General features: G+C 37.6%; 1 protein-coding gene across 2 annotated transcripts in view; it reads right to left on the bottom strand.

Annotated features, from left to right (window-relative positions):
* ACER3 (alkaline ceramidase 3) overlaps positions 1-27,421 on the bottom strand; it is a 54,927-nt gene that overhangs the window by 19,365 nt on the left and 8,141 nt on the right. Inside the window, exons 2-4 of one of the 2 annotated variants that reach the window (XM_010576610.1) lie at positions 13,760-13,870; positions 5,620-5,672; positions 1,517-1,569 (exon numbers count right to left, since the gene is read on the bottom strand). In XM_010576610.1, coding sequence (XP_010574912.1) covers positions 1,517-1,569; positions 5,620-5,672; positions 13,760-13,870 — 217 coding nt within the window. The remainder of the gene's footprint in view (positions 1-1,516; positions 1,570-5,619; positions 5,673-13,759; positions 13,871-27,421) is intronic. The other variant, XM_010576611.1, reaches the window with a different exon arrangement.

The raw sequence follows: 27,421 nt of genomic DNA on the forward strand, positions 1-27,421 counted from the left end.
ATGAACTTTGAGAAGCACAAAATCATATAGACAACTTCCTTTAGCCCTAATAACTCCAAGTTACATCTGCCTAGTTTACTTGTTTATAGACTTTTCGAAACAGACACCATCATAGATGAATAAAAGTAAAGAAAGAAAAAACATTTAGGACTATCTGGTGAAAAAAAAAAAATCTACAAGACAGCACAATGTGCTACATTGCAAAATGGCTTGCCAATGTAATTACACAGCTTGAGAGTCAGTAGGACTGAATAATGCATAAGGGAATGTCCCGTTCAGAACCACCCCGCCACCTACCTTCAAGAAAACCAAAACGATTATTAAAGGCCTCCTAAACTAAACATTAGCTCATTCTTCAGAACATTTTAATTACTACCAAACATACATACACAGAATCTTATTAGAGCTATAAATGCAGTAACAGACTCCAGTGCTTTTGAAGATAATAGAATAACCATTGCACAAAATAAGCATGATTATTTTTTCAAACAGATTTTTATAGCCACTTCTCATCCTTTTCCCCAATCACATTCAAATCAGACAAAATAAATGCAAAGGCAATTTCAAGGAGATGGGGAGCTACAATGGAAATATTTCCACTAACAGAGGCATTATGATTCTGGTCCTGAGTTTGCACAAATCATACTTACGTATGAATCACAAACCGATGGTAATTTCCACAGATGGGATGCTATAGGACTAAACCCGCATCTCCATTGCAAGCTACCAGTAATCTTCACCAAAGATATTCCAATTCTCAACTGCTGAATATTTGATATGTTCAAAAGCAAAAAGACATTTTTTTTTGTCTTTTTGTCTGCAACAAGTTGATTTATCATTTGGATTTTCCAAGTGACAGAACAAATCATGTTAAATCCAGGCCTTGCAGCAACAGGCAAGAAAAAGCCAACTTACAGTATCTTTTACAGTTGCCAAAAGCTACATTGCTCCCAAAATTAAATGGGAGAAAACATCCTGGCATGGCATTAAGCTCTCATGCATGTTCCAAGACACTCTCCACAGAGTATGCACGCAACTCTTCATAAAATGTTTTTTCTTTAATTTTCCAGATGAGTGGAAAGCAGGTTTAACCAGAAATCTGAAATTTGCATTTGGGTCAGACTACATCATAGAAATACAGCTCAAATAAATTATAACGTTGATAATTTTGTAGGTGTTACTGAAACTGATTTTATTATGTCTGCTGTTTACATACCAAGTAACACTGAGCTCTGCTTGTATACTACACAAAGTCTTTAACAAGAGTTACTTTTTTTCCTGCTAAACAAACACTGGTTAAACATCTCTAAATTAGGAAAAACTAGCACTAAAGCCAGCCTGGTGCTCTAATGGCCACATCATAATGCTATACTGCTAGCAAAACTGAGATCTCACTGAAATCATTAGAAGCTTCAGTGTCAGCCTCACTATACACTAGATTGGGCTCCACAGATTCTACATTTCAAGAGTTACTATTTCATAAATATTCAGAAAAAAACATTTAACAAATACTTACAGGCAGTAGACAAACACACAACAACTGTATATCATTGGCAGTTCATCCAACAGCTACAAAAAGCAGAGACATCAGAACATGAAAACTAGTTTTAACTCACACGCTTGTGTAAGTTAATCAAGGACATATAAGTCTTAAGAAAACAGAAGGTTTTAAGTCATTTGGCTATCCACCTTGACTGTACTTCAGTATGCAGCAGTGTCAAATCCTATTCAACTACTGAAAGTCTGTTGCATTAATAAGCTTATTATTCTGAATCTTTTGAATATTACGTTTCATAAAAAGCCCACACCTTCAAAGAATCATGCGATTTTTGCTGTTCATACCTCTTTAAACATTTATACGAATTAGTTTTGTAAAGTCAGATTGAATAAAACCACCCCATTTATAGCCTGCTCAATACAGCCCATAGCATTTCTTCCTTCTGTACAAACTTCACAGAGAAACTCAAATACATTTTTTCCATAACCTAAAATAGAACTTTAGCCCATTATTAAGTACCTTAGGAAGTAAACATGCAAGCACATCACAAGTTTGGAAATTTCTTACATTGTTGTAATTCAGACACAGGTTTTATTGGTTGGTTGGTTTGTTTGTTTTGGGGTTCTTGTTTGCCTTTTTTCCCCCCAAATTATTGCTGCCATATACTATTTTATTGTCTTAAATAATTTTTATACTTCAGGAGAAGACTGGCATGTTACAACTAAAACAGTTATTTCTCCAGGAACTTGCTACCTTAATGGAGATGGAATTAAAATAGTAATCACAAGAGGGGTGATTTCTCAAGAACAGGTAACACTCAAAATTGCCATTTAATTATCATTAAAGGGAAAAAAAAAAATCATAGCATTGTTTTATTCTAAAACTTTTCTCAAAAAACATTAACAAATTTCTGCTCATAAACATAGAGTTAAACTTACCTCCTCTTATGAAGGACTGAAAATCATGAAAATACAAAAGTATACAAATGGATCAATGAAGATCCACAGCCTCTGATTTCTAATATGTTAAGCAAACCTTAATAGTTAGGCATCTTAGTATTGTTATACCAGGTTTGACTCTTTCCTAAGAAAAAAAAGAACTGGATGCAAACAAGATTTTGACCTTTTTCCACCATCACTCTGAAAGTTGTTGATGGTCATGCCTGTACAGAAATTACCTTCCAACTACTGGTACAACATACTTAACAAGTTCACAACCATGTTTTTCCGAATAATGAGACACATTAAGAGCAATAGCAGCTTACACAAACCCTTTTATAAAGCCAGCCTAACTCTGCTTGGTTTGGGAGAATTTTTCTAACTGCACTGGCAAAAAATTTCTTTCCGTTTTGAAATTTCATACTGGGAAAAAAAGTGATCTGGTTCTTTACGGAAGGAGAGATGTATTATCCTGAGTGTGAACTATTAGCTTTTTGTGGTTTTGGTCATAGAAACTTCAGGAAATGTTTCACAATACTGCTAAACAGATCTACTGACTAGCTGCCACTGAAAGGGCAGGTCTTGCTTCTTCACCCAGACTCCCACTATTTCTCTCGAGTGAGGCAGTCAAACTCGTCTGACCCACAGTAAGCCAGTTCCAACAGCTGATCCAGCACACAGCTAACCTTGCAGAAAAAGGTTTAAACCTCTGAATCTGTGCATTACAGGGTCAGGGACCACAACAGGTAGCACAAAAAAGTATCAGGAACATAGATAGCAGCTGAAGCTAACAGGCATGTTAGGTGGAACCTTGCCATCCCATAGTTTACCTTTGCTGTGATGCCTTAGAGAGGAAAAAATAGAAGCAGTAGCTGAATTCAGCTTTATACTAATAGTTATTTCTAAGTTTAGTGATATGCTTTACCAAGTCTGATAGGAATTAGCTGCAGGATAAATTCATGCAGCTCTTTAAAAGCATGAGTCATTTAAGGCCTCATAAAATAAAAAGGGGGGGGGGCAGAGAATAAGAAATACAACATAGCAAAATTTTTCAAATTTGGACAGCTGATTACAGTCTGAAATTCATATGCTGGCAGCATCTCAGGGACATAATGGTAACACCAAAGAGCCTCTCAAAAGATCGTAGTTAGAATTTGCTTGCAGAAGACAATGGCTTCTGTATCCAAAGGAATTAATGCTTCCCAAAATACTGTCAACAGCATGTCTGAACATGTCTGAACAATGAAGACACATGGATAGAAGAGAACTTGGTGAGCTGATTTCGCTGGTTAACTAAGCATTTGGATTCTTGAGGAATGCACAATCAAGCAGATTCCCATAAAAATAAGAGAAAATGGAAGGTGATCGCTTCAAAAGTATTCTAAACTGCTTTCAAGACCAGAAGCTTTCGCATTTATCTTTATTAAGCAATCTGAATTAACCATTTACAGTATTAAGACTGTGAAACAAATGTCCAAAAAAAAAAAATCTCTTCGAACAGCTATCAATGCTGACTTTTAATCAGAACGAAAGATAAAGTGAACAAGAAAAGAGCTAGCCATCAGAGTAATTATGGGTCACTTGCAGATCTCACTTGGCTGCCAAAATAATAAATGTACTTTCTCTGCCTCACACAAAGCCTTTTACACCAGTCAGAAATAGCCTCTACATAGGAAAAAAAACCAAACCAAAACAAAAAACAAACAAACAAAAACCCTAACCAAACAAACAAACCCCATATAAGAATGTTTTAAGCCTGGATCATTTTAATGATCTGGGTTTCAGGGTGGCCGTGCTCACCTCTGCATCAGTGTAAGGAAGAGGATTTGAAACACTGGCAGGGTTAGGAACAAGAAGCTGAGGGAAGAGAGATGAAAAGGTGGAAATTCAAGGCAGTTTCACCACTGAAGAGAATATAGGTAAATCACACCCCAGTTTGGGAGGGAGTGGCGAAATCGATCTAGAAACCACCTTCTTCATGCCAAGAAAAGCACCAAATATTCTGACATGGTGGCAAAAGTATGCTCCATGGAGGCTGACAGTCTCCAGCACGTGCCAGAGATATAAAACTGAGCATTATGGAGGCAAGCATCACTACGGATTGTAATTCAGTTCAAGATTAAGACACATAACTTTTGGTATCCGCATATGGAGGGTCTCAGGTCCCATTATGATCAGCAGAAATCCAGGACTCAATTCCGTTGCCACAGCATAGGCACCTAATGCCACCTGAGATGCTCCGTCATCTCCAATACACCCACCCAAGACTGGCAGATGTGACAAGGGGGTCTAAGAGAGCTGCACCTTTTTGGGGTGGCAGCTGGAGGCCAGATAGAACACGCACAGGGTCTAAAATGACACTAAACAACTATATTCAGACAAACAAATATTACTGAAGACTGCCAATGGAGTCTGGAGAAAGATACAGCCCAGCTGACTGGCTCTCTAAACTCCACTGACTTAACTGTATTTCCATTGACTACGGTGGGAGCAGAGACTTCCAGCATACACTTTTAAATGTAGGTTTCTTAATTTCGAACTGAATCCCACTTCACCCTGACTTTGATTCAAAGACTTCCTTAATCTTCTCAGACCTGAAACAGGACAAGACTCCTTGTGTCCCTTTTGAAAATGGGAAATACCAGGACCAAATCCTTATGCTCAGTGATTTATTACAGAATGCCTTCTACGTGAGAATAAAAGAGAGAAAGGAAGACTCCACTATTGCTACTCAGAAAATACTGACTTCATTATTAATGCTACAGGTACATCTAGATAAATAAAAAACAATAGAAAACATTAGGATGAAAAAAAAAGGATACAATAAACATCTCTAGTCTATACTGCTTGCTATTAAGCCAAAGCTGTAGGAATTTTAAAATAACAACTCTAGTAAAAAGATAGTATGATTTCCCAAAGGATAAAGCGTCTTCTATCAATGTAAACAATTGATTATAGCCCTTATTTTAGATGCAAGTATATATTCCTGTATATCTATCAGTGGAAAACATCTAATAAACAAGACCTCCGCTACTCTCTTGCTGAGAGCAGGAGTCATGTGCAATGATAATTAAGGTACATTAACTCATGCTATATAAAGTTTCATCTAGTCAAGAAATGGCAATATGACTATATAGTGACATACACACATAAAATCATTTACAGCTACTTATCAATACTCACCTGCATTTCATACTTCAGGGTCATGTGGAAGCACCAAGATCCTAATCCCACAGCTGAAAACAAATCAAAACTATGGTTAACATAAAAGTCTGCATGTAAAACTTTCAGGTACATCAACTTAAATGCATGAACTTTACTGGGAAAAAAATTAGAACATCAGCATCCCATTTCAGGGACAAACCCCCAATTTTCCACAGCCTCCTACTTTATAGTTTAGTCATCAGTGATGTCTTTGAATTTATTGTTGTTTGGAGGGTGGGTGTCTTCTTTCCCTCCTCTCAATACTGTCTCCTACGAACTGGTATAATCTCAGTGAGGACAGGATTGGAGGGAACCAAGAATGAATGGAACATTATCATTCTATTTCTCTTTTTTTCTTCTTTTAAGTACATTAAGATTTATCTGCCTCAATCCTTCTATAATGCAAAGCATCATTCAACTGCTAATACTCCTGAAAGGCTGTGATACTTCTGCTTATTGTCCAGTTTTATAAGGTAAATTTTACAAGGACCTTTTTGTCAGCTCTAGAAGCAGAACTGAATTGCTACTAGAACTCAGAACTAGAAATTCAGGGTAAACAAACAAAACGCACGCAGTATGGATTTGTTTTGTGAAACACGATCACCATTTCCGAGCCTTATTCTTGGAAGCTCAGCCTACTGTGTAATGATTTTTATTTATTTTTAATACTTTATTTTTAAACTCTGAATTTACTTCTGAAATTAATTTATGAGTTAGATACTTTGCTTATACACAGCTTTTTCAGTTAGACAAGGACAATGTTTCTTGGAAGTTAGATTTCACTGTTTAGAGCAAAGCTGGTAGAGTATTTAATGTATCATTCATTACTTTGAAATGTTATCAGTTAAACACTCTCATTAAACACCAGCTCATTTTTATTTTGCAAGAACAAGTACATTAATGCGATGTCTTGTCTTCCTTCAAGAAATGATGTTTTACTTCAGACTCTAGTTTCAGCGAAAGCTAAGTAATTTGCACTCAAGCCTTGATCACTGGGTAGTGCTGCTGTGCTTTGCTGCAAGAGCATAACCTTTTCTACACACAACAGCTAGATTTCATTGCTACATAAACAGACCTTTATCTAACAAACTGCACATTTTGTAAAGGATTCCCAAGACAGTTGATACACATGTCTGGAGATGTTTCTTTAGATACTATTAAGCTAGAATTGTGATTATTACATGTACTCAATGAAATGAAATACCTAAGAATGTAACTTTACTGAAACATAAAACTGTAATACAGCTACATTTAAAAACTTATTGCCAAATACTTTAATGTCATTAATTCTCTGGGAAAATTAAGCATGGCTGTCTACCAAAACATAAACAACTATATGCACTTCTCTAAGTTCCGATTAAATTGTTTTGCTTCTGAAAAATCTTTCCAAACAATAAGCAATAACTGTTTTTCACCTTCATTGAGATTTTAATGAGAAATTCTCATAGCCATTTTTCTACGTATACAGAATATATCACAATTAATGTTCATTCTGAAGAAAAAAAAACACTAAGATCTTCATTAAAACAGTACCATCCATTATCCTGGCTGTCACTGTGATTTCAGTATCTTTGTGATACAAACTCTTACATTTGTAACAAGTGTAATTTTCAAATACGGGCAAAATCATTGCATAAGAATTTTCAACTGATTTTAAATTAACAAAATATGTTGTTAGAGTTGTTTTTGTTGTTGTTTTTTAGGGGGTTTGGGTTTTCTTGTTAATGTTAGTGAGGTTAAAAAAATCTCAACAATCAGCTACTGAGCTCCTCCCCTTCCTCCTATATGATTAGGAGTAGTTATTTCTCGATTATTTTTCCTTTCCAGTCTTTGCAAAAATCAAGAAAGCTGCAGATATTAGTGTTTCAGGTCATTAATCCTGTGACTATAATTAATTTCTAAAAATAATAAAAAAAACTCTTGCTTCTGTGTAATGATCACACTTGGGGTTTCTTTGATTATGAAATTTTACTATGCATTGGAGAGCAATGCTTATCTATATTGTGTAGGAATAAAATAGTTATCTGAAACAAGAAAAGTTTACAGGGACTCATCATATGGTCCTTCCTAGAATAAAAACCTCTACTGGAAATGGCAGTAATATTGCTTGCTGCAATCTTGACAGAGCTCATGAACACGGTCAAGTCTGTTTGGTATTTAAGTGCATTCAGCAGATAACCCAGGATGTTACATGACTAGAAATTACATGACTAGATTATTTGTCAGATGACACTCTCCCTCTCAAGACTGCATAGACACATTTCCTCAAACACTATTGTGGTAACTGTACACAATAGCATCTTTTTGAAGAGATGGTTTAAATGAAGACTAAAGAATGAAACATGATTCTTTACATATCCCATTTATACCTGCTTATTGCAAAGGCATAACTTAAAAAAGTATGTTTTACATTGCAGAGGAATAAATTTAAAATGTTTTACATCTAGAGATCGAATGAGCCAAGAACCAAGTTTCTCATTTGCTACCTTTGGCATACGTTGTATCTTAACACAGAATTGTACAAAAAGCTTCATGAATCTGTTCAAAAAGGAGGAAGAAGGAAACTGCATTAAGAGATAATGAACTGAACTGTAGCAGCTGAAGCATATGTCATACTCTGCTTCACTAACTTCTCTATATAACTGGCAAACTTCAGCAGAAGGGAACTAATATCTAATACTGCACTCACCGGGCCAAGAGCTGTGCTAGTTGGAGGTGCTGTCTTGTGGTTTAATGCAGGGTTAGTGTTCAGTGCTGAAAACATTGCAAAGTAAAAAGAGGAAACGCCTATCACATGCCAAGGACTGCAAGGAAATCTCTATTTCCTCTGCTATGCCCAGAGCACACTACCTTCTTGTCACACTTGAAAGTCTAACTTGTAAACTTACAAGGGGCTTGACATGTTATTTGTCTCTGGTAAATAGCCGTTTAGTATTTAAGCTCAAGTATCTTTGCATGTAGCTTCTACCTGCAGTTCTACAGGAATGCAGCTATCTTTAGATATACTTCTCATCATGTAACTTCAGGATCAAGACATTTCTAAGGAATATTGACTTCACAAAAGCTATCACTGCAATGGGATGTTCTACCAGCTTTGTACTTTTCCAAATATGAGTGAACACAATCACTGCGATTACACCAATTTTCAATAGAAGCAACTTTCCCATACAGCCATTGACAAACTGAGCAATAGATTTGCTTCTTATCTTGTAAGCAAGGGTTACAGTTATAATTTTAGGTGTTTACTTTTGCAAAGGAGCTTAACTCACTAAAAGCTGCATATCGGTTGGGAAGTTTTAACACCATCTGAAGCAATACCATTTACTCTCTAACTACTGTAACTCACTTTTCATAGATACTACAAGTCACTCAGCATTTTTACATCAACAAACCTCTCAAGTTACAGGGGATATACATAAATTATATATTAAGCACAAAATACACATTAAGTCACAATATTATGAGATTGGAACAGCACTTAAAAAGACTGGAAATCCAAAGTCAGGTTAGCTGCTATATGTAGACTAACATGGTCTTTTTTGTCCTGCAGCAAACACAATGTGTAATTACTGCCAGTTGATAAAACAGTTGTGTTAGTGATGATGTAAAAGCAATGTATCTGCAGACTTTACTTCATACACAGTTATTTCACTGTGCTTCAACACTGTCAAAGACTTCAAGGCAATATTCATGCTAGAAATATCCAATTATACACGAGATCCAGCTCCATATATGAACCACATATACTCTCAGGATTTGAACCCTAGAGGGATACAAATACCCCCCTATGAATTTTTCAATAGTTTTAGGAAGAATCACATAATCAGTAGTAATTTATTTCAATATAAGACTATCCATCAGCATTCAAAATTCTTATCAAAAGACTAAAGCCTTTATAGAAAAAGCAGTGTATTATGATTTCACAGATGTAGTTTGAATTTAAACTGTACAAGTACTGTATGAAAACTTTCTAAAGGAAGGATGCTTCAAATGCAAACACCATTCTTTAGGTATCTACACATGAACTAGGTGTCAAAGCTTCCACTAAAGAGAATAGCATTATAAAGAGTAATTCAGCTGGCCAAATATAAGGGGATATTTTAAGATGAGCCAAATGATTCTCTAGGCTTTACTGAATGCAATGGGAGACAGACCACTCTGCACAGGTAGACACACAAGTTTAGGTGTTTGAATCTGGAGCCGAATTTCACCTATGGTTTTTTGCAATGATAGAACTAAACCAAAAATAGACAACAACATACTGCATCGTAAACAGTCAAAGAATGAAACGAGATGAAAAAGTAGAATTAAATGAACAATTTTTATTGAATTACTTTGTTTTGTAATGGTTTCCCTCCACAGTGTAAGAGACAGGAGAGACCTTAGTTATTCCAAGGGTACAGCTCTACAAGTAAACTCAAGCATGGGACTGTTCCCAGACACTATAATGCAACCATATGCAATACTGAATTGTTAGAACAGTCTGTGGCGTGAATCCGGCCTGTTCCAACTAGCACTTTCCCCGAGCAGCTCCCAGGCACAGCCTAGCAGCCAGAAGAGTCCAGGACCCGTGCCCAGCAAGGAATTTGTATGCGGTCACCTTGTTTCAGAGGTTAAGACGAACAGACATGGGCTGTTCCACACTATTTGGCTTCAGCACTCAGGAATGTTCCCGAGCACATTTGATTTACTAACGTCGACATGGCCTAAGCACCTTCTGTACGGCTGTTAGATAAGAATAAGAGAATTAACTTTGACTGAAGGGCTTCTAACAACTATTTTCACAGATACTGAAATTCGTTTCCAGTGAAACTCTGTAAGGTGTTTACGAGTTCCTGTGGCCATGTCTAAGGTAGAAAACTTCTGGCATTCTTTTTCTCCCTCCACTTTGGCACAGCTTGAATGACTGAGTCCTACTAAACAGGCCAAAGAAATACACAACAGAACAATCCTTCCAAATTTCAAGTAAAGCATGTAATAAAGTATATAAATCCATTGACTTTTTTTCTTGTCTTCTCAGTCCAAAATAGTTACACTCTCTTTTTATTTATTTTTATATATATACACACACACACACACACATATATTTTTGATTTTTTTTTAAATCAAGACCCTTCTAGAATATGAACCATTTGGGAATCATAGTTTCCCAGGATATATGAGGAAATGACATATGGCAGAACCTTATACAATACCACAGCATCATAAGGAACCATCCAAAAACGACTGCTTATTCTTCGAGGCAGTGACAGTCTGATGATTTGTTCCACCTACTTCATGAGATGCAACATGCTAAAGCAACTGCTTAAGATTATTCTTCATAATTTATAGGTTGATGAAATACTTCTCTGAAGGTTAAAAATCAGATCCAGTTCTTATTGAGTTCATTGACAACATCCCCTTGGAGCTGAAAAGCAGCAGAAATAAGGGCTGAGAACAGCATGCTGTATCTCAAAGTATGTGCTGAAAAGTGCAACTCAGTCTCCGCACCAGTGCGAACAAGAAATTCATTTGAACAGTTATTTAGAAATCCCCCTTCTTGTCCTGCCAACTTTGGATCTTAGCATATATGTGAAATGAACAGTGCTTCCCTAATTCAAAATGCATTTGGTTCAAAGAGGAAATAAATGTCAACAACAGAAATTGTGGGGTATAAAATGAAGCACTGAACACAGCGTGGTAAAACACAAAGGAACTGACAATCAGCTAAATATCTGGAAGTATCCAAAAGAAACAGCTGATTTGGATCAAAATAATGTCTAGAAACAACACTTCTTATGTTCTGAAATGCTAACAGATTTAATCTTCATGTCCGCTTTGACAGCTGCCTTTTAACATCTTGTAAAATCTCAGTAATGATTCAAAGTTGTTAAAACCTCACTAAAGTGCCCTCCCTTCCACCCCCACCTTCAGAGCAGAATTGTTAAAGAATTTCTACTTTAAACAAAACAACGCTTAGACACTACTAGCTAGTTAGAAGCTCTGCTGTATGGTCTTTAATGAAGCATGGCGCCTGAAGTGAAATCAGAAGTTTGTGTTAAATTCACTATCCCTTTACAAATTAAGTCTACGCTTGTCTGTTACAAATTAAGTAGAGTGAAATCTGTTAATAAATAAAATTACTGTAAAGGGAAAGAATTCTCTCTGGTACTTCCTTAAAAAAAAAATTTCTATACGCTTACTCTACCTCGATTTCAGTATGCTTCTCATTCAGACACATGCACAGAAAGAATGCCAATGTTCCTGGCACATTTCAACTATATTTAAAATTCTGTTTATCTTCTCATTTGCTGCTTTTATTCTGTAGTAGAACAAATATTAAGAGGTTTGTGATTCCGAACCATCCTGTTCCTGTTTTTCACTGAGAAACTATAAAGCCTTCTATATTCCTTTACGTCTTTCAATTCAGCGATACCAATACTGAAGCAGAGACAAAGCAGAAGAGAAACATTTCTGGGAGTGACCTTTAATGTTAGGTTCCAACATACGAGATAAAAATCAAGCCATGCAACCATTTATCACTTCAGACAGGAGTCAAAGGCGTCCCAGTCACAGATGAGCAGAGCCCAGCTGGAACTCAGGACTGCCCTCCAGCACTGCTGTCAAATACGCAGGCTGACCTCCCCTTCGTGAACACCCAGAACAGTATAAAACTGAAGTCCATGGTATTTATTGTGATCAAAGACAGACTTTTTTTTTTCTTTTTTTAAACATTTTAAACATTAAACAGTATACGAGAAATGCCCACTCAGGGCAGTCTTGCTGTGACAGCCTGACACTCTGGTCAGATAGTGGCACACAGTGAAGTGTCACTGACAGAGGTAGCCACAAGTTACAGTGAAGACAGTCTCAAACACAGAGGGGTTTTTTTTTGTTTGGTTTTTTTTGTTGGGTTTTTTTGGGGGGGGGGGGGGTGTTAGAAAGAATGGCTGTATAGGATACTTTGATTCAGGAACACGTGAAGAGTCAGCTTCAGCAAATGCTTCCACACTGTTTCTTTCTCTGTCTTTTTAAAAGGAAATCTGACCTTTAAGAATTCCTTCTACCAAACTATTTTATACTGAGACAAAAATGAGTAATTACTCAAAACCATAAAATGCCTACAAATGGCTATTTGGAAAGTGTTCAGACAACATTCAATGCTGTACATTGGTGCTGCTTATCTTTCACATGTATCAGCAAAGCTGACGTAACTGAAAAATCACGAAGTTGTACCCAGTATATGTTACAGCTTAATTGGCATTAAGAATACATTTAGCATATGGATATGTGGTTTTCGACAATGTTTGTAAATACAGAAGTATGCCAATCTTAAAAGTAACATTTACAATAAACCGATCTCTTACCACTGAGAAGACTGGGAAAGATAGCCTCCACAGAGATAGGAGCTATAGCAAACATAGAAATCCTGTGAAACACAGAAATTCTGTGAAATCTACTTTGAGACCAAACTGCCAAATCTGAACCATCTTCAAACATCTTCTTTTCTCATAAGGAACATGACTTTTAGTTGCATAATTAGTGTTTTAAAGGAAGTTGGTTCTTTTCCAGATTTTGCTATTTTAGAAAAAACAGACCACCCTTAAGTTCACCTATGGACAAATGTCACATTGTTCTTCCGTCCCTGCAAAACTCCCCAGATATGATGGCAGTTAGGTCATTGGGTGATATATGCTAAAGAGGAACTGAAAACAAGTTCAAACTCATGAAAGAATGCTTTTCCAGTTCCTTCAAGATCTTGGCCATTTCTTGTATTACTACTCCATACAAATGTCACAAAAATATTAAATAGTGTGAAACTGTTTGGAAGTAGGACACACAAGACATCTTCTGTAAATCATCATAAAAGGACGTGGTAAGCTAAGATGCACTGAGCATGACTTAAAGCCAGAAAAGGATCACTTTAAAATCTCATAAAGTTATTTAATGAATTCTAACTTCAGGTCCTTCCAACAAATACCAATTTTCTGTAAATACTAACAAGTGTAACAAATTGAGGTTTACATTTCATACACATAGTATTTGGATTTAACTACTTGGTTTATTAATATTTGGATATTGTTCATTGCACATCTAAGCTCCCTTTATAATGAAAGAGCAAATTAAGTTTTACACATACCTGTAAGACACAAATATGCAGCTAAATACCGTTTTTCAAGGCCATCTTTATAGGTCTGAATCGCACCATAGATTGGAGGTAGAATGAAAATCAGGTTACTCACTGTGTTCCCTGTAGGACAGAGACCAAAAGCAGAGATTTAGAAGTGGGTACTATGCACTTTAAATAAATGAAGCTGCATTCACTCATTAAAGACAGGTTCAACAGTTTTCACCCAGAAAACTACACCTTTTCAGAAGTTGTCTTCTGCTTTCACACATAATGCAAAGTTAAATTTTGGTACAACACAGTTAACTACGTGAAGGCTAAGAACATTTTAACTCTTTCATCTTTTTTCACATGTATGGATAGTAATAAAATACTAAATTAAGTAAAAAGTTTGACTTAGATGGTTGTTGTGGTTTAACGCCAGCTGACAGCTAAGCCCCACGCAGCAGCTCACTCACTCCTCCCCAGTGGGGTGGGGGAGAGAATCGAAGGGTAAAAGTGAGAAAACTCATGGGCTGAGATAAAGACAGTTTAATAGGTAAAGAAAAAGCTGTGCACACAAGTAAAGCAAAACCAGGGAATTCATTCACTGCTTCCCACTGGCAGGCAGGAGTTCAGCCATCACCAGGACAGCAGGGTTCCATCACGCCTAACGGGGACTTGGGAAGACAAACGCCATCACTCCCAATGTCCCCCCTTCCTTCTTCTTCCCCAGCTTTATCTGCCGAGCATGACGTCCTATGGTCTGGGATCTCCCTTGGGTCGGTTGGGGTCAGCTGTCCCGGCTGTGTCCCCTCCAACTCTTTGTGCCCCCCCCCAGCCTCCTCGCTGGTGGGGTGGGGGGAGAAGCAGAAAAGCCCTTGGCTCTGGGTAAGCCCTGCTCAGCAGGAACAAAAACATCCCTGTGTTATCAACACTGTTTTCAGCACAAATCCAAACCATAGCCCCATACCAGCTACTATGAAGAAAATTAACTCTGTCCAAGCCAAAACCAGCACAACGGTGCTTACCTTCTTGGCAGGAGGCAGATAAATAGGGTTCACAACTCATGAATTAAAACCTGATTCCTTAAGGAGATAATAAGCCCCAAACAGTTCAAGCCTGGTATTTTAAAAGAGCCGTTTGTTTTTCTTTTCTTAAACCTATTCTTGGAACTCTCTCTTCCACACTCCCTTCGGATACTTTAAGGTCACCAAGTGACTCATTCCCAAATGAAAGCAGTTCAATCTTTACTGTTAGTGTGCTAGTCACTGCGCAAACAAAGAAACAGCTGGATGAGATGCTGTATCACAGATCACAATGTGAGACCAAAGACTGTAAGAGGGTACGATAAAGAAAAGCAAAAAGTCAGAAGCCACTACTGATCAGCATGATAGGCAACTGTCAAAGCTTGTCAAGAGCCTGAACTTCAGCAGGACACCGCTGCTCTCCATCCCTGCTGCTGAAGCTGGGATGCAACGCAAAAGAAATAACACGTGTTGCAGAGATTGAAGAAAGCAAGAACAAGCCAGGAGCCCACCTCTCATACCAGGGGGCATGAAGACTCCTCCAGCACTGGGGAAGATCAGGGAACCTTTCTTTTCACTTTCTTTAAGACTACTATTCCAGTCTGATTTATGTGGGGTTTTTGAAACTGTCCTGGCCTATGCAAAAGTACAATGAAATATTGAGAAGTTAAAGTGAAGCATAAGGAAATGGTACATTTCTCAGCAGAAGGGATGCAGATTCAGCTTTTTAGCCTAACCACAAACCATAATTTTGAGAATAAAGGTTAAATAAAGGGAATAAAGTGACATGCAATTTGGGAAAAAGAGCAAATCTATTAAAAAAAGCAGAATGTTGCTTACATAAATTAAAATGCACTTTCACACGACATCAGTTAAATATACATAAAATTGAAACTCTAACTGCCAAACATCTCAATGAAATGTACAACGTATGAGGCTATGGAAAGGCCCAAAACCCCCTAATTCCAGCTTTTTTATTCAGCAGAAAATCTCAGAAGAGTTTCACTTTCTAAAACAAAGAACAAGAGTGAGCAGGCCATGTCTAAATCACTCCCCTAATTCAAGCATTGAGTTTTCAAGAGTCTTACTTCCCAAGATCCATCCCAAAGAAAAGTGAAAACTACCAAACTATGATCATACGAAGTATTACAGCACCTCTAGAACAAAAATCCATACTTTACACGTTTACAGAAAATTCAAACCCAAATGGAAAAATGGTTAGTTCTGAACATGTGAAGCAGAAGTGTACCTAGTTAACTTTAACAAGTTAGCTCTTCTAAATTCTCATAAAGTAGATTCAAATCTCAGTTTGAGACAGCCTTCTTGACCAGGTAAAAATCGCATCTCATTTTTATGAGACTTTTTTAAATCACTTCCTTATCGATTTAACATCATGTCCTGCACAACCATGAATTTCACCAAGTTATAACAAGCAAAACAGAGATGTGCCAGAGATCTTACTCTTCTAGTCAGCTCTGTAGTAAGTTGCTCCATGTAAAAGAAGCCCAGCTGAAATCAAAACAGCTCTGCAAAAGACATACAAGTTTACACCAATATAAAAGGCCTTTTTCATGCTTAAATTCTTTGGGGAATCATTAACCTTTTACCACATTCCCACAGTGTTTCAATGGGCAGTGATTCATTTTCAGTGGAGACCAGGTTTGGAAGAAATCCACTAAAACTCAGTATTGTGTGGTACACTGACCATTACCATGTCCTCCCACAAATCATGCGAAGACGTCATCCAGCCTTGAAAAGAAGAGTAAAGGCTATGTAATCTGGATAGTGAATCTTCTGCTTTCCAAAGCGGTTCTCAACTATGCCCATTTTCAAAAGAAGTTATTAGACATTATATAACTATCACTGTTCAAGGTCAATTTATTATAAAAGTGCCAAAAACCTGGCAAAAATTCAAATATGAAAATGCCGAACAAAAGAAATACCATGATGTTTATCCATAACTGGGAAGGCACATGACTTCAGAAGAGATTTGCAGTAGGATATCAAACTTCAGATGGATGTAAGAATGCAGAAAAGAGATTCTTCTGCAGGAAAGTAAAGGTTTCGACACTTCCTGTAAAGCTATAATTATGTTAAATTTTTGAAAATTTATGACCGTTTAATCTAGGACCATCTTGCTGAGAGAGGAAATACCATAGACCTAATCTAGCTGTAAATTCCTGCAGTTCCTTCTCTGCACCTTTTGGCCCTACATTATTCAGAACATTTATAGCACGGATTAGGCAAGCCTATGTGCAAAACATACTTATTGAAAGCTGTGCAAATTTTTTAAAAAGGGAAATGGGGGCAGGGGAACAATGAAGTCCTCTGGGGTGCTGCTAGCAAAATTACTTCTTTCAAGAACAAAAACTACAAGGCCTCTTTCAAACCCAAGGTCCCTAGGAGTCTGTATTTCATAAAAGTCTAGCTAGTCTTTACAGGATTATCCTCACACAGAATAGCTTATAAATCCATTAAAAGGGATTTTGATTAATTCCATCAAAAAACGGCAGTGGGATATGCACAGAGATTAGCAAACAATACCAAGAAAGACAAAAAAAGGTGACACAACTACAGACCCATAACTCTCAAGTTAATTAACAAACAAGGAAGTGAAACGAGTTTTGAGGGAAATAGATATGGAAGTTGAAAATGGGAAAAAAGTTGAACTGTCAAGAAACCTAATCTTTTTCTTTTTCACCAGATTTTCTTTTTTTAAAAAAAGGAAAAATATCACGCAACAGACCTCCTTGGAAAAACTAGAGATTGGAGAATTTGCAACTAAGGCAAGAGGCAGAAGGTATGGAAAAAATAATTTAAAAAGAGATTATTAGTTATGACTCTAAGAAATATAGATATCAGAAATTAGATGGATGCACGTGGATGGACCTGGGCTTAACTCTGTACAACATTCTTGCAGTATTTCAGTACTGAATCCAGTATTTCAGTACTGGATTCCTTGAATGCTGGTCCAGGGAGTGATCTAATTTTTCTTTAGTGACCAAAGACTGCTTCTCAGCATTTTATCTTCAGCATGTCTGTCAACAGAAAGGAGGACAAGATTATCAGAGGAAGAAATGAATCAACTCGCAGACTGAAATGACAGGAACGGGATTAAATAAGATGGCCAAGAACACGCCTTCCAATGCGAGTATGAATCCTTACTCCAAATGTAGGATTCATCTATTTGAAGAGGCAGAAAAGTGAATTAAGATTGCATGGTGACTGACTATAAGCCATCACCGTAGGCACCAAACCCCCTATGTTTATTTCCAGTAGAGGCAGGGAAAACAGTAATGTCTTCATGCAAGCCAATAGTAGAATACGCTGTTCTCCAGTTATCGATAAAAGAAAAGCGAAAGCACATCAGGTGCAGAGAAGCATCACTCAGATGGAAGTGATAAATGGGAGCTTACAATTGCTTAGTTCACCTAGCTTAACAAAACAAGGGCTGGATGGAATAAAACTGTGCTCTGTAAATATACCATGGGTAAATGCCAAGGAAAGGATGCTATTTGAACTAAAGGGTAATACTGACAAAAGAATAAATAGATATAAACTAAACCTAAATCAATGAAGGCTAGAATTAAGGGGAAACCTTCCCACTGAAGAGGAGGTATTAACAACTGCTTCCAACAGAAATGGGCAACATGATGAACCTACCTGCTTTCAGGGTGAAGCTCAGTAAGCTCAAAAGCCAGATTACATTATGTGGTGGCCTATCACAGGAGTAAAACGGGCCATGTCCACAAAGACTATACATGGTACTAGGTAAAGTGCTAAATTAATGTCTAAACATAATAAATGCAGACTGTGTGACTGACCTCACAAATTTTCATAAAAGTCTTTCAAGACTGTTTTAATGCAAACCATTGTTTCAAAATACTGTTTTATTCATTGAAAGAATGCCATATGGTACCAGAACAAAATCAAATTTATGCAAAACATCATTTCAACAGGCCTCTGTCTACAGGAAGGACAGCTGTATGGGTGTTAAACCACATCTGCACCCTGTTCTGCAAATACAACTGCAAAACCTGACAAGTCTTTTTTTACGATGCATGTACATTCAGAGTCATCTTCAGGTCCTAAAAAATATCCATATTATCATAAATACACAAAGATCTGTACAAAGACTGACCACCTCAAAGACAAAAAAATATGAGCTTAAAGAGGAAATAGTATTTACAGGCAAACATGGGCATAATATACTGCTTACTGTTATACAGACAGCTTGGTACAGTTAGAGTACACAAATTTGAAGAACCTTACTTTTATAAAGTTTCCATTTCCCCAAATATGTAGCTAATTCTACATTAGAAAGTAATTTCTACAATAAATTTGTATGAGGAGTCAAAAGGATAAAACAAGTAAAGTTGTAAATAAGTTGTAACAGAAGACAGTCATGAAGAAATAATACACAGGATGTAAAAACATCAGAACACAATACTAGGATTTAGGATATAGGTGCTGTTTTCAGTGAGGGAGGAAAAGCGCTATTATAAAAAAGAAGCAAAAATTGTCATCTTCAGCTTTTGACAAGGTGACCAACGTGATTCACACAGTGTTAAGAGATCCTTTTTCCTATGTTTGTACACAGAATGACTGCAAGATTTACCAATTGCAAGAATCTTTTCAAATGTTAAAATGCTCTTTCTCTGTCAAACAAATGAAGACTTTTCACTCTACTATGGTTTCAACAAGTCTCAAAACCAACAGAAACAGATGTTACCCTCAGAGAGCAAAGAAAATATTTGCAGCTAAAAAAGTTGACTATACATAAAAAGCTCATTTAAAATCAGGACTAACAAACACAACATTCATTACAGGCTTTCAGCCTCCCCTTAAGGACAACTGCACCTCACTGTGAAACAGAAGGACAGTGGCTGCTATTTTCTAAAATAGATGCCTAAGTTGAAATAAAGTCAAAGTGTCCCTTTAAGTAAAACAAACAAGCAAGCAAGTAAAGAAGATTTTGAGGCTGAAAACATCCATTTCATTGTCTGGATATCATGGTGCCCTGCACAGTCAATTTTAGTGCACTTCCTGGATCACGTCGCTTTTTCTTTTTCCATCGCTGCATGAAGAAAATAAAAATAATTATAAAAACAAAGCTTGTCAGATGGCATCATGCAGAACTGAATCATCCTTCTATCTGCTTTCAGATATAAGGAATTCTATCTCTTGACTTTTGTTTCTGCAATCATCTCAAGCAGCTCTGGTGCAAACAACAGCTCATTATTAGAGGGTTTACCAAATTTGAAGAAATTGCAAAGCAACGCAATTCAGGCACATTTGAGAGCATAACCATCTACCATTAGGTACTGTCTCTTTTAAAGAAAGATTCTTCTCTTGGCACGATCTCTAGGGATATGAAACCGAAGAGGAACACACACAGAGAATAACAGCAAAAGAAAGGCATAAAAAGGGTAGTCCTGTGGCCCAGCAGCACCAGATAAGGTGAAACGATGAAAGACAGAAAGGTGCTTGGAAATTAGATTTGAACTGGAGGAGTAGGTTAACAGCTTAAAGACTGAGAAGGAATCTAGAGTATTTCCTTATAAGAATAAGAAACTCATTCAAATCTAATATGGGAGTCCTTGCTAAGATACAAGAACTTCACCGCTCACCTATCACAGCACTGTAAGTGTCAACAGAAGAATTAATTTGAATAAAATCCAACAAGTTTCAATACAGTATATGCTATATATTATCAGTCAATAATAACTAAGCCAGAGCCCAGAGGAGGTTTCTATCACTGACATTTCAAAATACAGGCACTTTATGATTGTTCAGAGGACACAACTACACAGAATCTGCTGTTTTGGCCACTAACTTCAATCTTGAGCTGTTTTCGCTTACGGCTTATCACCAGGAGGGCAGTATAGCAATTAGATTTTCACTTCCACCAGCCATTTTTAATATCTTCCACTTCAAAGTCTACAATAACTGCACTTCAGAGTGTCAGGAAATGAAAACTCCTGTCTCCATTTGATATTTCAGAAGGACCTCAAGGGGAGAAAACTGAGTCATCCCAACGGGAATTTTGCCAATGTGTAATTACTAAACTCCCTACTTGCTAATGCGCATGAAGGATCAATATAAACTTCCCGTTACTCAGTAAAACGCAACACAGCGTTACTCCAGGCTGGAGCACAGGACCAATGCTGACTTAAAATAAAAAATGGGGGCGGGGGGCTTTTAGAGTGTTTATTTTTAAGTGACAAGATCCATTTCTTACCTCCTGTAATTCTCCTTTCCAAATACTAAGCAAGCCTTGATTTTGTTTACCTGGACATTAACTGAAGTTGCAACTTCAGCAATTCAGCTGCAACTGGTATTAGCCACCACATTTCTAATAACAAAATGGGAAAAACACTGAAGGAAACAAATAGTGAAGCAACTACTGAACTGTATAAGCTATGTATGAAAGCTTCCTGAAGAACTACAAAAATGTGTACAGATAAATAACACTTCAAACTAATGTGTTATTAAACGGACTATTAGATCTCCCTAGGTATTTAAAATAAAAACAGAAATCTAAAGAGCAAGTTCATATAGATCATAGGAATCAAAGTTAAAAGGTAGATAAAACACCATAGAAAAATGTGACAAAGTGAGTACATTACAAAGGAATGCTGCATTAATCTAGCCCTGTACAGATGTTGACATACTATTATGAGAAAAACTGTAAGGGACAAATGAGAGGGAGGGGTCAGATACAGCAACCAGGAGTACTACAAAGGAAAAGTAAGTTCTAAAAAACCCAACCAACCAACAACAAAAAGCACCAGCTACCTAAATCTTGGCCAGGCAGCAGCTACAAGAAAGCAATGTGGAATCCAACAGATTTACATGGGGGAAGGACTGAAAAAAAAAAAAAAATTATTTGTATTACTAAAGAAGAGCAGGCTGACCAGCACTAACAAATTGAAACAAGGAAAAGGAAGTTTAGGCAGAACATCTAGAAATCAAGTTTATTTGGCAGCAACAACATATCCCAAAAGAAGCCATGAATCCTGGAACAGTTTCAAACAAGAGTGGACAACATGCTGCAAGATACATGACGAAAACAACACACCATGGGCAAAAAAAGGAAGCAAACAAGGCAAGAACACAGCCTCCTCCTCAATGCTAGCACCAACACAGATGCATACCACTAGTGTGAGGACACTGCGTTCCAGTCGGACATGTCTCAGCCCCAGCCACAACAGAGTGCTGCTTCCAGTAAGTCAAAGTGCTGGGACAAGGCCAAAAACAGTAAAGGCAGCACTGCTGCTGCAGCACTGGTGGCCAACTGGGAGGTTTTAGTGTTTAAAGTCAGCGTGGAGGGCACTGCTTCTAGATCTTCTACGCTGCTTCTCCCTTGTTGGGTCTCCATTTCTCCATGATATGTAAACGTACACTGATACCTTTCTGAACAAAAATTGCACAGGTGAACCATTTCAGTGATTTGCTGGATGGGGAGGGGTAATGAGGTAATTTTAGAAGGAAAAAAAAGATTAATTACTAACAACACAATTTGATTTTTATTCCCAGTGCTCATTTATGAGCAGTTCCAACATGCTGTGTCAAGCGATAGGTTCTGATTTATGGCCTTACACACTTTATATTCCAGCTGCAGAATTCATTCCCTTGGCATTAATCATACTAGTTCAGCTAATATTTTTGTAGATGGTTTTACTCTGATTACAGTATTTCGTGCTGCATTTGTGTTCTTCAAAACAATCAAAAGGTAATTAGAAGAAAAAGCTCTTGACATTCCTAACTAACAAAGCACACACAAGAAAGCTTAGTTCAAACCTGTAAAGTGTGGGTGTATTTTCTAATGCTCAAGCCTCTCTTTGGTATGCACATCTTACAAAAGCACTTATTATTGAACTGCTTCTGAATTGCCCTAGGTTACAATTAAGCTATCCTTTTCTCTACCCTCACCTCTCTGCAAAGTGCTTTGCTACGGTGTAGTGAAGACACTAGAAAATTAGAACCTAACAGGAGACTGTACTAACACTGACCTTGCTTCTTACGTGTATTATACTCAAAATGAGTGAAAGCTAATACTACATAAATCCAGATTTTAAAGCTCCACATGTTTCTTCACACAAAACCAATACACTTGCAATCCCAGAAACCCAACATTTGCATTCATAATGCAGATTTAAACTTAGATGGTGAAACATTCATTGCTGGGCTAAGAGGTTGTTGCTCTTCCCCCTCAAATCTAAAACATATTGGTTACCTATTTAGTCTCTGTTACAGCAGTGTCTGAGCAACCCCAATCTTCTGTGCACTTATCCTCAATATCCTTGCAAGAAGAGGACAGGCTAGAAGAGGGTGCCTGAGTCACAAAGAAACCTGCATAAAACTGAAGCCAGGACTTTTAAACACCAAAGTGTTCCTCTAGCCACTAGACCATCCTTACCTGCCACAATAAAAATGAATGAGTTCACCACAATACCTCTTGTAAATAAAGCTTCAATGTACATCAGAGTAAGAACTGCGTACTTCCAAGAAACAACGTTTTTGTCACCAATTCTTATGTTTATTGTAATGGAGTCCTCCTCCTCCTACTGGAATGCTTAAAGGCTATCACAAATGAAGAAGAAAGTACCTAAAGACCCAGAACTTGCATTGATGGGGGTTTTTTTTGAGGAAGGATGACTGATTTTTTTTTTTCAGAGGGATCTGTCTTGAAGCCTTTCATGAGTGAAATCCAAGGTCTGCACGAAATGCTGATCCTCAGAATGGGGTTAATAGGGCAGATTACAAAATGTGAAGGACCAACTGTGAAGTTCAACAGATAATTATGAGAGCAATTGCAAGAAGAATATTCTGAGGTGACAGGCCAGAATAAAGATAGCTACAAGAGCTAACTCAAAAAGCCACATTCCTCACTTTTGAAACCAATTTTGCTAATTATCTTACTGTGGCTCTAACTATGTCTATCACACCTGTGACTCTTACAAGTGCAGGGCATTCTGAAGCATTAATAAACAGGTTTGGGGTTTTAAAGGGACCATTACATGAAAAGTAACAGTATTTAAGGATGTAACAAAGTGCTAGAATCTATCCTTGGCCATTTTTTGAGATTGCAGGAAGCAGCCTGGACAAATAAGATAGTCCACAGATCCTTTACAGGACATTTTATTCCCAATCCAAGATATCCACAATTAACGGGACTACAAGGAATAAACTTGCATTACAATTAGCTGATATGCCATCCTGTCATATTTTAATGTTGCTTTCCTAGAGTATGGGAAGCCTCATGGAAAAGAAAGCATCATTTCCCTGATAAACATGCACCTAAGATGATAGCAAGCAGACCAATTACTTTAAAGTACACCTGGAAGCATATTGCAAGTAAATTTAAAGTAAAAACAGTTGACATAGGCAGATCATTTGAAATATCAATCTAGAAAGCTCACTAAAAGCAAATGCTTACAGCTGGAAAATGCAATCAAAGTCTAAAGAGATTAGGCTGAGATGATGTAAAGTTAGAATATTACATGCAATAAGCTTGTTGCTGAAGGGCAGATTTGCTTCTCTTATAGCCTTTACTGGAAAACAAAATGAAACGTATTTTAAATGTTATTTTAAGACAGGTTGATGATGTCAGACTGGAAGGAAACAACTGAGACAGGGAAGCTTACACTGCAGCCACTGCTAAAACTAAGCAGTGACCAATACAATGTTACAGTGATCATCCATTTAATTTTCATCATACTTAACTCCTTCCAACCTTTCTTCTTCTATGCTGGTGTCACCATCGCGGCTTCATGTTCAGTTTCTGCACCAACTCCTCTAAGCCTAAGGGTCTATCCAGAGCAGAAAGCACAGCTTTTGGCAGCTGACAGTTTTGAGCTACCAGAATACATCCAGCCCAGCATCTGCCAGTCCTCATGACTATAAATAGAGATACCAACTTGAGGCACAGTAAGCTGTGGGTATCGTCTCAGAGGCTCTGGTAGGTCTCTTCCAGGCACTGTGCAGTGACATACAAGAGACGAGCATTTGGGGAGCCCAATATGCTCACTGGATGGTACATGGCAGAGAATAATGCGTGTCAGTGCTCTTTCCCAGATATTTGTAGCTTTAGTTTGAGTGGCCTTTCTTTGAAATCCAAATCCTCTTGCTTCTCTCCCTTTCTTACTGTCAGTGTGGACTTCCCCTGGGTGTCCAGAGCGATTAAGTCTCTCCTACTAATGACTCATGCCATTCCTTTGCATTTTGCCCTAGCTGGATGGTAGGAAATAAAAGGCGAGATGCTATGTGACAAATGTAAAACAGAGCACATGGGGATAAAGAAACTAGTCAGCAACCACTGTCTGATTCAGATACACAGTAACCATTCAAACACTGATTGGTGATATTCCCCCTCTTATCAGCAGTACTAATAGAAAAATCCCATCTGTAACTAACTATCTTTTTTTGCAAGACTGCCTTAAATGAAAAATCCTAAGGCTACCTGGAACACGTGATAAAAGAAGGGCACCGGATCTCAGCAACTACTCGGACTCTTCTTCTTCACTCCTAAATACCCAACTTTATCTCTTTTACGTAGGCACTTCTTTTCTCTAAAGTCGTCATAAGCTTTTCCAGTTAATATGACAACCTCCAGCAAGAACTTTCAACAGTATCCAATTAATTCACTAACCCAAGACTCTAAGGTTGTTGCTCCTGATTCACAACCTCTAACTCCAACTCTATTCTTTAGTCACTGTCCAATTGTCATTTCAAGACAACTTTCTTGTTCTTGTTTGAAAAATGAAAAGAAAAAAATTGGTAATTGCCTATCTGCCCACAAACCTTGGCACTAGCTATTTATCTAGAGGGAAAGTGGAGCTGCTTCTCCACAAAGACAGTAAGATCAAAGTCCAAATCTTAAGTATCTCACAATCTAAACCAAATACAGGAAGAGATATGCAACACATTGAAGGTTTAAGCTTTAAAGACTGTCTTTTTGTTATAAATATAACTTAATATCATACCTACAAAGTAACAGTTCATAGGGCGGGTGGCAAGCATTTGGGCAGAAGTCAGTTTTACTGAATAATAAACAGCCAGAAACTGAACACAAAATCAACCAAGTTCCCGGCACAAATGGTGGCTCAAAGACTGGCAGAGGAAACTTCCAGAGGACAGATTTGAGACAAATGTGGAAAAAGTACCATAAAGGACAAAAAGAAAAAAAGTTAATGCAAAAGCCATGTGGAAATCAGCATGGAAGAGTTTAAAGGCAGGAAAAAAAGTGAAGAGCTTGGAAGGGAATGCATTTAAGAAAAGGAAATCGCTTTAAAATATTTATCTGCAGCCTATAGAACAGAGAAAGAAGAAAAGGACAAGAAAAATTAAATTGGGATGGACTCAAGAGTTTTAGCATTTGAGTACCGTGCTGATGTTAGACATTGTGCTGAAGACTGTATTCTGAGGGGCCTCATAGGAAGATAAAACTTGGGCCTTGAAAGATTTAACAGCCACCAAACCCCAAACCTCTGAGTGAAAAGCAACTGTGATATCACAGATCACAAAGCCATAGCAGTTTGTTTAAGTGAGCGAAAACAACATCTGCTCTATGATTTCACTACCACGGTGCACTTCTCTGCTGCTTTCCAAGGCATCTACACAATTCAATTGAGCTGATTCTTATTAGAGACCGCACTCACCAGCTCGAAAGAGACACAAGCGATACAAACTGGCAACGCTCATCTGGTTTTCACTCTGCTACTTGTAAAGAAAGCCATGAACTTCCACAGTGCTTCTGCTAGCTGAAGCTTTATGGAGGTGGCATTAAACTATACCCATTTGCAGAATGCAGATCTGCAGGTACAGGGCACTACGCACAAAAGTGCATTGCCAATCTTCTTTCTAAATTTCTGTTACTAAGTTGAAAAAAAAAAAGAAAAATGTTTTGCTTCTCCAATTTTCCAAGCTGTTTACTCATGCACTGATCATCATGTTGATAACAGTTAGTTCTCTCTGCCTATATGGGTAATTTCTACAACTGTGAAAAGGACCTGGGGGAAAAAAAAAAAAAAAAGAAAATCCCAAAGGAGAAAAAAAGATAAAGGCATCAGTTTTCACTCATGAGTAAAATATCACCTGGAGCAACTCTGAGTTTATATATTTTGTACTTTTTTTCCTCAAGTCTATAAGATTTAAAACCTGAAAAAAAATCTGTATCCTGTGGGAGGAATGCAGGGAATATCTGTAGAAATACACCCTGCAGCTTTCCTCCTGAGTGTAATAACCCACAGAGCAGGCTCCGCAGCTTGCCTGCTGCAGTCTGGGGCCAGCACTAGACCTGGCAGTCTCTGGCAGGAGAACAGCACTGGAAACTCCCTCCAAGAGCAATCAAGCCTATAATGAGAATTACACAAACATATCCTTTCTTATACAGCAAACCTTTTTATGTACTTGAGAGGAAAAACACGCCCAGTTTTCCACAGAAGAAATACGAATTCCACTCTGTGACAATAAAATCAATTCTTTGAGTCATTTTAGCTCCCTGATGTCATTGACCCATTTGATTTCAGAGAAAGCCAGATCTGCAGATCCTGTTTCTCAAAGACATTTAAGTAATTTTTCAGCTATCCCTGGGTTTCCTCATTGTAAGGTTGAAACACCCATTAGAAGGGATCACAGTAGCATGCTTTCCAGTTGGGAAGCA

The sequence above is a fragment of the Haliaeetus leucocephalus genome, unplaced genomic scaffold (assembly GCF_000737465.1).
Source record: "Haliaeetus leucocephalus isolate CR32 unplaced genomic scaffold, Haliaeetus_leucocephalus-4.0 Scaffold536, whole genome shotgun sequence".
Classification (NCBI taxonomy): Eukaryota; Metazoa; Chordata; class Aves; order Accipitriformes; family Accipitridae; genus Haliaeetus; species Haliaeetus leucocephalus.